This window comes from Erinaceus europaeus, chromosome 19 (genome assembly GCF_950295315.1).
Source record: "Erinaceus europaeus chromosome 19, mEriEur2.1, whole genome shotgun sequence".
NCBI classification, from domain to species: domain Eukaryota; kingdom Metazoa; phylum Chordata; class Mammalia; order Eulipotyphla; family Erinaceidae; genus Erinaceus; species Erinaceus europaeus.
This window is the reverse complement of record NC_080180.1, coordinates 53,520,879-53,537,089: the sequence shown is the minus strand read 5'-3', so window position 1 is coordinate 53,537,089 and position 16,211 is coordinate 53,520,879. Positions and strand designations below refer to the sequence as shown.

The following is a 16,211-nucleotide window of genomic DNA, read 5'->3' as shown; positions in this document are numbered from 1 at the left end:
GAAATTTACATTGAACACAGTTCTGAGAGACAAAGAGACTGAATGAATAAAACATGGAAACAGAATGAGGCATCAATAATATTACCTTGTAAAGTTTCAAAAATAAGAATAAGAAATGGCAAAGAGTCAATCCTATTTAATATGGATGAGAATTATCTACATTTGAAGATTAAAAAATATAAATATAAAGACATACTCAATATATGAAAATTCTCTAAGAAAATAGTCTAGTGAAATTAAAGAACTCTAAGAACAAATGATCTATGTCCCTGAAAAACTAAAGATTATCTATAAAGGAATGCAAAAATCAGAACAGCAAGAATAAATGACAGGTAGGATGCAATAATGATCAAATAAACTATTTTCAGAAACGGAGGAAAATAAGTTTATATTTCAAGTTATACATTTAGAAAAAAAGTGTCACTTAAAAAGAATGTCCAGATAATTAGTAAGCAAAAGAATTTACTACCCACAAAATCTTATTAGAGAACAGAAAATTATATTGGCTAAGATTTGGGTATGTACCCTTACATTTATAAAATAAACTAAAGAGGGAAAAGAAGTGAATGAAACAAACTTATTAATCCTACAGAGGAGACAGATTAAAAGGAAAGAAGCTGAAGGAAAGGTTAGTAAACAAAATCATAAATTGCTAGAGATAATTCCAATTCAAACCTAAAATGAGAAACAGTGAGAAATTCTTATAGATTAAAATATTTGGATAATCTAGTGATATTGATACAATAAATTAAAAGATAAAATTTCATATATTTATATGAACAACATAAACGTATCAGACACCAAATGTAGTAGAGTGCAATTAAGCATTGGTTTTAGACATTGTAGTCAAATGCAATTATTTTAAAAACAAGGCATTAAAAAGAAATTAGCTACAAAATCTATTAAAATAAACCTAAAGCAGGAAACAGGAAATGAAAAACACAAGTATAGATACTACTGAACTAGTGTATATAATCACAAGTAATAGAATTTCTTTAAAAGACTAATAAAATAAACTATCCTCTAGCAAAGCACTGATGTGAATACTTTCCATTACATTATTTTTTAAAATCCTCACTGGGACCCTAAAGGATAGGCGGCACTAAAAGTTGCAACATCTTAACTGATCCAAGTCCAATTGCAAAGAACACAAAAGCAAAAATAGACCAATGAGACTACATCAAACTGAAAAGCTTCTGCATGGCAAAGGGAATCACCATCATAACAAAGAGGCCCCCCATAGAGAGGTTTGTGACAGAGGACTGTTAGCCAAAATACACAAAGAATTCATCAAAGTCAACAATAAAAAGGAAAAAAAATTGAAAATTGGGGGGAAATATGCACAGATTCTCCAAAAAGAAGATCCAAAGGGCAACCAGATATAAAGAAACGCTCACTGATGATGTCACTTTTGAGCAGGGAAATGCAGATCAAACAACATTGACATGAAACCTAGCTTCCCAACAGCAGATAAATGACTAAGGAAATTGTGATATATACACACATACACATACACATACACATATACATGCACTATGCAGTGGTTAAAAAACGATTAGATCATTACCTTTCATGGTCAGAACTTGAAGGCATCATGTTGAGTGAGACAAGTCAGAAAGAGAAAGTACAATGCCAAATGACAAGAACAACAACAACAATGATAAACAACAAGGGCAACAAAAGGGGAGAAAATAGCCTCCAGGAGCAGTGGATTTGTAGTGCAAACACTTAGCCCCAGCAATAACCCTGGGGGCAAAAACAAACAAAAAACCCAAAATGTGTTTAGTAACCCTCTACCATGTAATAATTCCAATTTCTACCATAGTTTTCATTTGGTAGTTTGAGGCCATATAAGAAAAAATTTCATTCAACATAAGATTTTTCATTCAACAATAAGAAATTAAGTCTTAGCTAACCCATATTCTTCAGGAAGTAATGCAATTTACACATTCCTGTGAGGGACAAAATACAGAACACTCACTGATAATACAAAATGTGCTCCAACAACAACAGGAAAAGTCCTTTTGTTTTCCTCTTACAGTGTAGTTTTTTTTTATAGCACATTTATTTTTATGAAAAACTAGTGTTAAGGTACAAGTTTTTACCCTCTTGATAGCAGAAATATAAACTTAAACTCAGTATTCTTCAGTACACTGACATAGTACTTCCCCCAGCTTTACTGATGCAAAACTGACAAAATGTAAAATATTTAAAGTGTGATATTGGATGATCAATAAAAGTTCACAGTGTGGACGAACACACACAGTCAAGCGTGAGATGTCTTACCAGTCCATTGCCTTCTCAAGCTTTGAGAGGCACAGAACTTACAGGCTTGGGGTTGATGGCTTCAGTCTTCTTCTTCTAGCGTTTGCCCTTCTTCCGTAGCCAGTCAACAGCGTCAGGTTGAGCCTGATGTAAAGTTTCGAGACCTCCTTTGAATCTGGAGAGGTGGCAGTCGTTGACTATGTGGGTCATAGTCTGTCTGGAGCCGCAGGGGCAGTTCGGGTCGTCTCTGGCTCCCCAGCGATGGAACATAGCGGCGCACCGGCCATGGCCTGTTCGATAGCGATGGAGGAGGACCCAATCATAACGTGCTAGGTCAAAGCCGGGTTGACGCTTGCAGGGGTCTGTGATGAGGTGTTTGTTCTTTACCTCAGCTGACTGCCAGCTCTGTTTCCAAGAGTCTGGAACAGAGAAGTTCAGTGTAGGCGTAGGGGACCAGATTGGGTGACGAGACGGCAAGCGTTGGACAGGGTGGGCGAAGATATCCGTGTATATTGGCAGGTCCGGTCGAGCGTAGACGTGGGAAATGAACTTAGATGATGCCGCATCCCAACGAATATCTGGCGGGGTGATGTTGCTAAGAACTGGCAGCCATGGAACCGGGGTGGAACGGATGGTTCCAGAAATTATCCTCATGGAGGAGTATAATTTGGAATCGACCAAGTGGACATGGGGGCTACGGAACCATACTGGGGGGGGGGGGCACAGTATTCTGCAGTGGAATAGCATAATGCCAGAGATGATGATCGTAGTGTGGAAGCGCTCGCGTCCCATGAGGAGCTGGCCAGTCTTGCAATGATGTGATTCCTCACGCCCACCTTTGCTGCAGTTTTTATGAGATGTTCGTGAAATGACAGAGTGCGATCGAGAGTAACGCCAAGATAGACTGGCTGGGCTTCATGCTGGATTCTCGTATCGCCAAGCTGCACATTAACCTCACGCGAGGCCGAGGCATGGTGTAAATGGAAAACAGATGATACCGTTTTTGCAGTGCTAGGGATTAGTCGCCATTTTTTACAGTAATCAGATATCAGAGACATGTCTTTCGTGAGTGTTTCCTCGAGGATGTCGAACTTGGATGCCTGAGTTGCACAGCAGATGTCATCGGTGTAGATGAACTTCCTTGAAGAAGTTTCTGGGAGGTCATTGATGTAAATATTAAATAGCGTAGGAGCCAGAACAGAGCCCTGGGGGAGGCCACTTGAGACAAGTCTCCATCTGCTAGACTTGTCACCCAGATGCACCCGGAATCTTCTGTTTTGGAGAAGAAACGATATAGTGTTGGCCACCCATGGAGGCAGGCATCTTGAGATCTTGACTAGGAGACCACGGTGCCAGACCGTGTCATAGGCTGCTGTGAGATCAACAAAGACAGCACCCGTCTTTAAATTCTTCTGGAATCAATTTTCAATGTAAGTTGAGAGGGCCAGGGCTTGTTCGCAGGTAGATCTTCCTGGGCGGAAAACAGCTTGGGCGGGTGATAGGAATTTCTCTGTAAGAGGAGAAATATGTGACAGAAGCAGCCTCTCAAGGAGTTTGTAACACACGGAGAAGAGAGAAATTGGTTTATAGCTGGCGGCCAGTGTTGGGTCTTTCTTTGGTTTCAAAACCGCTATTATCTTCGCACGACGCCAAACTTTGGGCATAGACTCAGATTCCAAGATGTAGGACAGGAATGAAGTGAGCCACTTCTTTGCCACAGGGCCCAGGTTAAGAATGAGTTCTGGGGTGATGTTATCATAGCCAGCAGCTGTTCCTGGTTTAACCCTCTTCAAAGTGTCTTCCAGTTCAGACAGTGTAAAGGGAGAGAGTTTTAGAGATGGACAAGATAACCGGAAGTGGGATGACCACTCATGGGAAATTTCTCTTTTCCAGACTGGGTCGATCTTAGCACGTCCAACTTGTGTTAGGTGACTAGCCACTGAGTTTGGAGATACAGGAGGATGGGAGACGGGAGGGGGTTGGCTACTGGCACCCAGTCTGTGAAGAAGCTTCCAGGCCTTCCTACTTGAGTAGGTGAAGTTCAGACTTTCCGTGAGTTGTTGCCAGCGGGCTTGACGTGCTGCATCCAGGGAGGCAATGAGATGGTCAGCCACATCTGGGTCGCCCGACTCATCATACTGCTTTAGTAGTTGCTCGCATTCAGCATCAAGACAAGGCATATAGTTAGCACGTCTCCCACGAGGAATGGCTTGGAAAGCTGCTTTGAAGATGCCTTGGTGGAAGCGCCTGTAGGAATCTTCAGAGGGGATAGAGTTAATTGGAATTGCAGGAATAGATTTGTTGGTAAGATCACTGAACAGATGCCAGTTTGCTTTCCGAAAGTTCCATCTTAGTTTCTCCGAGCACAGAATCAGTGGGAGCTGGAGAACAATGTGGATGATAGCTGGGCGGTGATGACTGTGCGGGAAGACCTTGAGAACTTGTCTTGTAGTGGGAAAGGCTTGGCCGTTGACTGTGTTAATCCAGCACAGGTCGGGTGACGAGTCTTTATTCCATCTAGCACTGTGAAAAGAGCCTGGCTGTTTGGGATCATATAATAGGGAGAGGTCATTCGCTGAAGCCCAGTCGGCTAAGATAGAGCCATCAGCACGAGTGGAGGAATATCCCCAGTCTTGGTGATGACTATTAAAGTCTCCAACGTAAACGGCTGGGTGATTCAGGCTAGGCAGGACCTCATTATCCCATGAGGCACTGGGAGACTTATATACGTTGACGAGCTGAATAGTTCCAATAGTAATGGAGTCATACAAGGTCGAAGAGGCCGTGTGGTAAACGTCCATAAGACACGATTTGGTGTAGATGGCTCGGCCGTGTTTAGGATGGAGATTATAGCATATTAAATCGAATCCACTGATGGTGAATCGAGCAGCTTCATCGACTGCTATATATGTTTCTTGTAGGCAGATAACATCTGCCTGATGCTGTATCACCAATTGACCAATAAGAACGCGTTTGGCAAAGGACAGCCCCTCAACATTAAATTGGAGGACTCTCGAAGAGCAGGACCAACAGCTTGAAAGCTGTCAGGAGCTGCTTGTTGCTGGCTTTGAAAGTGACTGGGATCCATGTGGATTCAGTCGGCTAGGAAGGATCGTCAGTTTCCCCAATGAATGGGTAACTCATGGGATGCACCACGGGAAGGTCAATCCAATGCATCTCAGTATGCTTCAGTAAGAAACAGCAAAAACCCACAGTTCAGATGTGCATGAAATGCACATGCAAAGTGGAGGCTAAGCAATCAAGAAGAAGCCTAGAGCATACTTCCACATTTATTTATTAAATCATTTATGTTGTATTATTAAAGACTCCCAGAGTTGTTTTATTTCAAATCTTAGACTAAAACTCAAATATATTATTAGGAATTATTCTAGTATATCAATTTATTTTGAAAATTATTTTGAATTTCCCAGATATCTCACTTCATATAGATGGTGCTTTCTCAATCCTGAATAATATAATCTTCAGAGAGGATTCAATGGAAATGGTCAACTGCAAATTTGTTAGCTATGAAATGAAATTTTGAAGAGAAAAATGTCTGCAATCAGAAAGAGAAAAATACCAGTGAGACTGTATTGCAAAGTCCCAGCTATGTACTTGATTAAAATACATAACTTAAAAGTGTGAACACAAACATATAGTATCTCTCTTACTTTAGTGTCCAAATAATCAGTGAAAATATTTTTAAATAATAGATGATAGTATATGTAAATATTTGCTACTATTTTAGCATACATATCACTTAAGATTTTTTGTCTTACTTTAAAAAATTATTCGTGATTTAATATTGATTTATAAAAATATTGGGTCACAGTATTATAACTGACACCATTACCACCACTAGAGTTCTGTGTCCTCATTCCCTCTACTCGAAATTGCAGTAGTTCTCCCAGAGTCACAGATATGAGTTGACTCTGATTTCTATAACTATACTGATACATATTTGCCCATTTTTGTCTATGTTTCTGCCTCTCTTTATTTTAAGTCACACTTAACACCTATTACTACTTCTGAATGTCCTTTTTTACTCTTCTCTTTCTGGGTCCTGATGAAATTGGAATTCAGAGCCCTCTATTCATCTTCCCCTAACATTTCTCTCCACCTGTGAGTATAGACCAAAATTCTTTTTGTGGTGCAGAAGGCAGGAATTCTGGCTTCTGCTTTTTTAATAGACAAACAAGTTTATGCTGGACATTAGAAAACCCTGTGTTTTACTTGGTGTCTTTTAGTTTGACTCTCTGCTTTTGCTCCTAACAAGAAGATTGAAAAAGAAAAGGACAGCCCAGCAAAATAGTTCATTTCAGTAATGTGCTGCTTTGCAACCCAGGTTTAAGCTAGGCAGCCCCCAAAACACTGAAGGAAGCTTTGCGATCTTTTTCACTCTCTCTCTATCTTCTTCTCTGTCTCAAAAAAAGAGGGGAAGGAAGGGGCAGAGGAAAAAAAAAAAGAAAAAGAAAAATCCAGGAAGAGTTTTGAAAAAGGAATTAGTAAACACTATTACATAAGAATAGATTGTGTTAGCTAACTTGGAAGTCAAGATTAAACAAGGACTGTCCTTAAATAAAACCTGAAATAATAGATCACATTGGTAGAATCAGCCACAAGATGTTTGTTAGGAGGCTCACTTAATAAAAATTGGAACCAACACACAAATGAAATTTCTAGACAGGGATGCTTTTATATTTTGTAGGCGCTAAGGGGAAATTCTCTACTCCTCTGGGTTCTAATTGTGTGAGAATAGTATTAGACAGGAAAGGAAAACTCAATATAATAACATGCATGAGGGACCTAGAGTGATTATGCAGGTTCCATCATCTGTGCAGAGAGAGAATTTATACCCCAAACTAAGGAGCAAAGGGGTGGGATAAAGGACCCAAGGCACTGAGGACAGGGGTGAGGCTAACTCTACTTTACAGAAAGGAGAGAAGGGACATAAGAGTGGCAATTGCTTCTTCTTGCATTAGAGAACAGTGGTTTAGGAGGCCAGGTGGTGGCACACCTGGTTGAGTGCATATGTTATAATGCACAAGCCCCTGGTCCCCATAAGCAGGGCAGAAGCTTCACAAGCGGTAAAGCAAGGCTGCAGGTTCTCTCTTTCTTCTGTTTTCCCCTTGCCTCTTAGTTTCTCTCTACAATAAATAAATAATTAAAATGTTAAGTAAATTTTTAAAAAGTTCATTACTTAGAGAGAGGGAGAGGAAGAGAGAGAGAAGGAGGGAGAGAGGGGAAGAGACAGAGGGATAGAGAGATAGAGATAGAGATAGAGAGAATAATGGTTTATAATGGTTTAAGAAGTGTGGTTCCAGGGGCTGGGCAGTAGTGAAGTGGGCAGTTCAAGCCCGTGGCTCCCCATGTGCAGGTGTGTATGGGGGTCACTTCACAAGCAGTGAAGCAGGTCTGCAGGTGTCTTTCTCTTCTCTGTCTTTTTCTTCTTCTGTCTTTCTCTTCTTCTTTCTCTTTCTTTCTTCTTCTGTCTTACCCTCCTCTCTCGATTTCTCTGTCCTATCCAACAACAACAAGAGCAACAAAGTGAGAGAAATGGCCTCCAGGAGCAGTGGATCCATAGTGCAGCCACCGACACCCAGAGATAACCCTGGAGGGAAAAAAACAATAATAAAAATAAATAAATTAAAATAAAATAAAGAAGTGTGATTGCCTTCTACCTAGATTAGGAATAGTCAAGTTTCTCTTTAGTCTGGAGACTTCATTGTCCTTCCGCCAAATTATGTGCATACCAGAAGAACATGTACTGAAGAAATCAATTTTGGGGACCTTGAGGTGATTCAATTTGAGCACATTCTCTCTCTCTCTCTTTTTTTTTTTGTATTATCGTTGTTGTTGTTTTTTAAATGTATTTATTGGATAGAGACAGCCAGAAATTTGGGGGGGGGGGGGAGAGGGTGATAGAGAGGGAGAGAGACAGAGAGACACCTGAAACACTGCTTCACCACTCACAAAGCTTTCCCCCAGTAGGTAAGGACTGGGGGCTTGAACCCAGGTCCTTGCACATTGTGACATGTGTGCTCAACCAGGTGCACCACCACCTTGCCCAGGACATCCAGTTTCAATGAATGTACATTACTTGTTACATGTTGAATGAATGAACATTACATGTTACCAAAAAACCTCTCTACTGGTTTGCAATATGTCTACAGCTTCTAGCATTAGCTCCTCAAACAATTGAGGGCTTCATTAAAATACAAATGAGATAGTGCAGGAAGCAATTAGGATCCATTAACATCTTGAGCCATGTTAAAGGATCCCATTGCTTAACCTATTCTCAAGTACAAGGAAAACAGGGTTATAAATCAGGACAGTAAGGAACTTGGTACTGAAGAAGATATTATTGGTGAGGTCAGAAGGAGGCACTCATCTTGTGGGGTATGTGAAGATTCTTTTTATGTTTCTTTGTTGTACCTGCATGGTAGACCCTGTCCAATTGGAAGAAATATCTATTCACTTTGTTTTTATTTAAGAGGGGGTATACTAAGGAAATCCATGAACAAGAACAACCCTGAAACCAGAAGATCCTATGGTAAATTCAACTCAGGCACTAACAGGCTGTCTGACTTCACTTCAGCATTGACTCTGGTAAAGGATTTAGACTACACAAGTAATGTCTGCTCCAAAATACTCACATCTATAGAATAGATTTTTTAGCTTCACTACTTTTTAGTGATATTTTTCATTTAGTACATGGAAGTTTCATAAATAACCTTACCAATCTTAACAAGAAAATCACCAGTTTGAGACTCTGAACTAACAGTGGTGTTTCAGAGACATGTATTTTCACTCATTTACAGATTATCCAAGTATCATGGTTTATGAGGAAAATCTATAAAATGTACCTGTGCATAAGGCAATGTCTGTTTTTCTTATAATCATATTTCCACTTACTGCAAAGTCCCAGGATAATATGTATCCCACTACTCATCTAACTATATGAGAGAGCTTGCTTCCAGGAGAACTATTACAAACATCATCACTGAAACTGTACTGAGTTTACAGATAGTTTGATCTTCAATATGTGTGTTGTTGAAATGAAAAAAAGATTAAATTGATAAGTCCTTTCCTATTGCATCCTTTTCATTTTCATGGGTTATGAGCAACTGCCAAGCCTCTGGAGTTCCATAAAATTATCATCTTATTATCAAAAAGTTGCTTTTCTGATATTCTTGACATATCTCCAAAATATTGGAGAAACTGAAAAAATGAATTAATTAGGTACTTAAATTTAAAACAGAATTATTAATATAACTATCCAAATAAATTCACTTGAAACTTGTTCTCTAAAATAATAAGGAATGCATTTTATTCCCTATGGTAAAACATGTTCTTTTTTAAATATAACATTAGAACATATTTGACAATCCCCTTGAATTTAGATACAACAGGTAACAATTTCTCACTAATAGGATTTATATAGGGATCATATGTTCCAAGTTTAAACTGAAGTCCTTTAAGATGTGGTGAAGCTTTCTTCACCTGTTGTTACATTGTTTACTGCCTAGATGTGAAGACTGTAGTTGTGGCTCTAAGATGACAAAAATCTGACTTTCTAAACTACCCATGAAACAGTCCCCAGTGACTCACACTGGATTGTGAAGTGAACAAAAACAAAATTATTATTATCTTAAGCCAGTACCAATTTTTGAAAAGTTTTTAACCAAAAAAAAAAAAAAAAAGAACTTTTCTGTGCACAGTGAGCTTTTGGAGAAAGCGATTAGCATAAAAATTTGGGCAACCTCCAAAGCCCTGCTCCACTAGGGAAAGAGAGAGACAGGCTGAGAGTATGAATCAAACTGCCAACGCCCATGTTCAGTGGAGAAGCAATTACAGAAGCCAGACCTTCCACCTTCTGCACTCCACAATGATCCTGGGACCCTGTGCCCAGATGGTTAAAAAATAAGAAAGCTTTCAAGGGGTGGGATGGGATACGGAGCTCTGGTGGTGGGAACAGTGTGGAATTGTACCCCTCTTATCCTATGGTCTTCTCAGTATTTTTATTTTATAAATAAAATAATTTTTTAAAAATTTGGTCAACTGAGTAAAATTTCCATAGTTGATATGTGTGAAATATACTGTGTGAGATAAACTGCAAATTCTAAGCACTTTAAAAAAACTAATGTCACTATTATTAAAAAATATATTAATAAATTAGATAGGACTGTGTTGCAATTTGCATGTTTTGAGATGGGAATTTGAAAGGAATAGGTGAGACAGGGAAAATTCAATCTAAGTCTGAATTTCCTGTGAAGCAGTTCATGTTGCAGGATTACAGAAGTGTACTTGCAACTAAACAGATGAGTATATTAGGAAAAAATGTAGATTTATGAGAAAATATAAATCACAAGATTGAGAAAATATAAAAGACATAATAAATCTGAATCCTGACCTATTTTTGTTACTGTTTTATTCCCTTAATGCACTTTCATTTAATTTAGCTGAGCTTTTTTAAAGATTGAACTACTCTAGTCAGAAACAAGGTTTGAGAACTCAGCTGGGTACAGGAACTTTCTCACCACTCCATTCTAATTTGCAGTTTTGCTATAATAAAAGCTCTAAATATATTGCTACTGTCTAGACGTTTTATTTGAAACAAGTGTCCTTTGTAGTCTCAGAGGACTTTTCTATTTTATTTCCAGTAAATCAAAGTCTGTGAAGAGCTTTGGTTCTTATTAAGACATACCCTTCACAGTCCGGTGATCACCAACAGTGGCAAGCCATTGACAGTTCATTTACATATAAGTGATGACTTCCATCAGGTAGTTGGCTCAAAAACACAATGGACATTTAGAGCATATCCAATATTTCTTGTTCCTTGATGAGCACCAAGTGCCAATCTTTATACAGAAATTGACTATTGAAAAGTGAAGGCTTGTTCCTGACCTTACATTGTCTTCTAGAATAACAACACTATAGTGACATATTACTGAATGCAATATAGGATCACAATCACACTTCTAAAAAACACTTGGTAACCCAACTTCAGTTTGCTAAAAACCAAGAATACTAGTGAAATGTAGGAAACATGAGACTAGAACAATTATTTTTAATAGAAAAATAAGATTATGCCAAATGGGAATAATAATATTTTTATATTTTAATTCATAAGATAATTTGTAATTATTTTATATTACTTTCCCTTATATATTTACTATTCTGTTATAGTGAGACATTAAATATTACCCATTAGAAAGCCCTCTATTTTACTTGGTATCTTTTAGTTTGATTCTATGTTTTTGCTCCCGATTTTATGTGTAGGTAGAAATCTAGCTAAATATTTATACCAATAATGTTATAAAAAGAAACAAGCTAATGATTTGTTACCATGTGAGGATTAACTTGTATAATATCTATGTCTTATTTTGGTGTTTTTCAGCACTGAAATAGGGAAAAATTTCCCTTTCAAATGGAACTGAGTTATCAACAGAGAGACTATATATAATTTAGCTTTACAGATAATCTAGCCTCTATATTTCAGCTAGTGATTATTTCTCTTCCCACTTCATTCCCAGTCTCACAAAATGTTTTTCTGCTAACATTTTTAGTTAGAGCATCAGCATGCTTTTCAGTTCATCTGCATTTTGATTTGAGAGAGGTCCTGACTTAAAATGACTTTTGTAATTGATTTGTTTAAAAAAATAGTTTTGTTATTATTATTATTATTATTATTATTATTGCCGTAGGATTATTGCTCGGGTGTGTTCTATGCTTACATCATTGATCCCACTGTTGCAGAGACCATTCTTTTACTTTTCTTCTTTTTGACAGATGGTGAGACAGAGAGAGGGAAGATGGCAGAAAGGAGATACACCTGCAGTATTATTCTACAGTCTGCTGGGAGCTGGGGGCTGGGGACTTGTACCAGAGTCCTTGTGCATATTAATGTGTGCAACCTACTGGATGCACTAACACTTGGTTCCCGAACTCATTTTTAATTTTTATTAGTGATTTGATAATGGTTTACAGGATTATAAAATTCTAAGGATGCAGTTCAACAATCCATCAAAGTCTAAGGATTTAATTATAATAATGTCCACAGGTATTCTAATTCTCCCTTGCACAGTGTATCTCAAAAATATAAATGCATCCTAATACCTGATTATATCAACAATAAATTAGGGTTAAGTGCTGAAAAAGTGAACACTAGTCACAAAGTTCCACCTTTATTCATATCTACTCTTTATGCTCTGCGAAGATTCTTTTCCTTCAGCTACTACCCCTTAACTTGTGTCACCAATTCCAATGATAAAAAAAATGGGTAGGCAGGTGAATGACAGAGGAATGATGAATAGATAAAATTAAATGCAAGATTCTTAAGGAACTAAGCCACTGTGCTTCAAATTCTTTTTGAACTAAAGCAAGTGATTCAGTAACACTGCATATTGACCCTTAGCTTTTCACCAGAAAGTAGTAAGAACAGACTGCACTAATATAATCACCAAGTTTAAAACACATCTTGAGAAACTATTTCCAAAAATGCAAGTTTTCAGAAAAAAGAATCTTAAAGCTTTTTAATGGCATTTATTGGTCATGGAACAAAAAGATTGTCTAGTGAAATAATTACTTAACATTATGAAATTTATCTTATTATAATAAAACAGATGTTTAATGCAGAAGATTCAATGAAAGGTTCATCCAAGTATATTTAGACTGTATAGACTGATTGTTGAAGTCCTTTGGATATATATATATGCCTGTATTTTTCATTTAAACATACATAATTAAGCCATGACCAGTGTTAATCTATGTATTGGGAAATATATGTTAAATTCCCAAGTTAACAGTATTGTATGATAATGTCATTCTTGGTCTCTCATTAAATAATGTTGTCTCAATTTCCTTTCTCTGATAGATTTGGTCACTAACTTTCCAACAATTCTGATGTCAGCTCTTTTGAGTATTGGATGTCCACTCACTGTAAAACAAAACGTGATTACGTTAATAAACTGTCAATTAAAATTGCATAAATATCATGCTTTAGAAATAAGAAAATATTATAGGAAATTAATTATGATAGTGCCAGTATATACAAACTATTTAAATAAGGTACACTTACTTCCTATGTACTATATATATATATATGTCTTTGATATGAATTTCTAGATTATGTATCATGCCAACATACCAAGAGAAATTATTTTTGGATCTAAGATCTGAGAGAAAAAAACAACCAACATACACTCTATCTAAAATAAGATGTACTGTATGTTTGACCATAAGAATAATAGTGCTGACAAATTTTTGCAGCACAATATTATCAGTTTTATTACTATTTCTCAAGTCAATGTAAACCATTATTTGGAATATTCACTTGTAATAGATGCAACTCTGTGTAAAATGATTTTCCAAATCAGATATAAAAGCCGTAGACTTACTGTGGTCACCATTATACACAGTACTAATTAGCAGGTAGTGTTGTATATTTTCTGTTTAAGTTATATTATTATTATTATTATTGGACACAAAGCATAGTCAACAGTCAAAACCAGTAAACAATATGAGAAAAAGACACACTACTAATAAAAAATAAAAGAACACTGTAGAAAGGGTGCAGGATATTGTTGATGTATTCATGTCCATCTCTTTTGGCATTTGTCAAAAATAAAGATTTAGAACAAAAAAATTAAACTACATCCAAAGTATCTATAAAATAATTCTTACTAATAACTACCATTGCAGGCTTGATTGTGGGGAAGGGCAACTAGCAATTGGTATGACCTAGTTATACAATCTATGTTTGTTGGTTCTAGGATAAGCTTCCAGAATAAAATTATTTCATATGTGAATTACAATAAGAAATACAACCACACATTTTATATGAGAGAAATATAGTTTAAATATATTGAATACAATAAGTTGGTAAAATAGAATCAGAGTGAATAGAACAGTTCAAGCGCTTGCTCTTATTCCCTCATAAGAGAGACCAAATTGTTTACCCAATCTTTGTTTCCTTATTTTAGAAATGTAGTACCATCAACCTTTTGCAGTTGTTGAATGGGCCCAAAACATTTACTGAAAGGCATATGTGCAGTAACAGTGTATAAAAAATGACTCATCAAGTAACAAGTGTTAACACATACCAAGAGAATGGGGGGGTAGTGGTGGCAGGTGAAAGAATATATGAAATACACTGTACTTTCCACCAACCTTTCTATACACCTAGGATGCCTCTACAATCAACAAAGTATATTAGTTATAAAGTACATGTCTGATATTTGTATGTATTCAAAATTTATCTTTATTTACACCATAATACTATTACATTATAGTAGAAGTTTTAAAAGAGGAAGAGAGGGGGGAGGGAGAGGGAACATGGTCTCTGGATCACAAGATTAAGAAAAACACCTTTTGTTTTAAACAGGACAGTATAGGTAGGCTCCCAGATGACTCACCAGAAAGATTAACCCATAATTAGAAGCTTGGAGCATTCAAAAAGTTATATATATATATATATATATATATTTTACAGAGGAGAGAAATGAAAGTGAAATTAGCAGTCAATCATGCCTACATGAGAGAGCCTCCATTAAAAGGGTTTAGAGAGCTATGAGGTGGATGAATAGTGTACCCTGACTCCATTCCTACGTATCTCTCCACATGCTTGTTTATACAAGTCTTTCACTATATCCTTTAATAAATTGGTAAATATACATGAGCCCTTATCCTGTGGGATGTGACAAGAGTCGCAGAAAAACAATGTTAGAATTTAGTGGAACTATAGGATGCACAGTGGTATATAAAAATTGCTCATTAGTAAGGGGAAAAATCCACACAGTGGAATTATTGGCCAATTTAGTGACCATAGTGAAATTAAGAACAGAAGTCTGAATTGTATAATCCATTTCTTCATAAATATTGACTAAACAAAAGATCACTTAATTGTAGGAAGAATAGCAATATAAGAAGAATAGCAATGACACATGTGTAATCTTTCAAAGTAAATACCCTTGACCTTCATTTTTGTCATATGACAGGACAGACTCTGAGAAAAGTCCTGTTGATTAAAACAAGTCAGATCCTGAGTAAAATTTTACGCTTTGTGTTACGTGTTTTGTACACATAGTATACAAAAAATATTGTGCATTTTGATTTGTAGCTATGTTGGCAAGAGAAGGCAAAGGCCAAAAAAACCCCAGGAAAATCAGTACTCTTCATGGATATTTGAGTATACAAGACAGGTTTTTAAAAATTATTATTTGGCGTTTTCTAGAGATCTCTAGATATTAGTCTTGTGGGGTCAGAAAGAGTGTATAGGATCCACCCAAAATGGGGATGAGGTTCAGGAGAAAACCACATGGGTCCCAAAGTGTCACACCACCACTGTAGAATGTCAGATTATGTTAAAAACAGAAAAGGGAAGTCATGTTTCCAGGGGGTTGGGAAGACAGAGCAGTCCCAAGTTAGCCCATGGTTTGGTGTTCACAGTTTAAGTCACTGCATGTAGTTAAAAATATCTCATATAATTCATACACTGTTGGTCTCCAAACCATATGAAAACACTGTTTTTTAAAAAAAGGAAATTTAACAGACAGACAGCATAACTGGGGGTGGGGTGGTGGTGGTGGTACACCAGGTTAAGCACAGATAGCACTATGCAGGACCTGTGCAAGGAACCTGGTTCCAGCCCTTGCTCCCCACCTGCAGGAGGGATGCTTCACAAGTGGTAAAAGCACTGCAGGTGACTATCTTTCTCTTTCCTTCTCTATCTTTTTCTTCTCTATCTCCTCTTCTTTCTCAATTACTTTGTCTTGTCAAATAAAAATAAAATAGAAAAAAAAATGGCTGCCAGGAGCAGTGGATTCATAGTGCTGGTATGAAGCCCTGGTGTCAACCTGGGAGTCAAAAAAATAGATAGATAGACAGACAGACAGACAGACCGATCGATCGATCAATATCGATAGATAGATAGATAGCATAATGAT

At 37.1% G+C, this 16,211-nt stretch overlaps 1 protein-coding gene across 2 annotated transcripts in view; it reads right to left on the bottom strand.

Moving 5' to 3' along the window:
• Window positions 1–12,790: 12,790 nt before the first annotated feature.
• IQCM (IQ motif containing M) overlaps window positions 12,791–16,211 on the bottom strand; it is a 322,044-nt gene continuing 318,623 nt past the window's right edge. Inside the window, exon 13 of one of the 2 annotated variants that reach the window (XM_060178975.1) lies at window positions 12,791–13,204. In XM_060178975.1, coding sequence (XP_060034958.1) covers window positions 13,089–13,204 — 116 coding nt within the window. In that variant the 3' untranslated portion in view covers window positions 12,791–13,088. The remainder of the gene's footprint in view (window positions 13,205–16,211) is intronic. The other variant, XM_060178973.1, reaches the window with a different exon arrangement.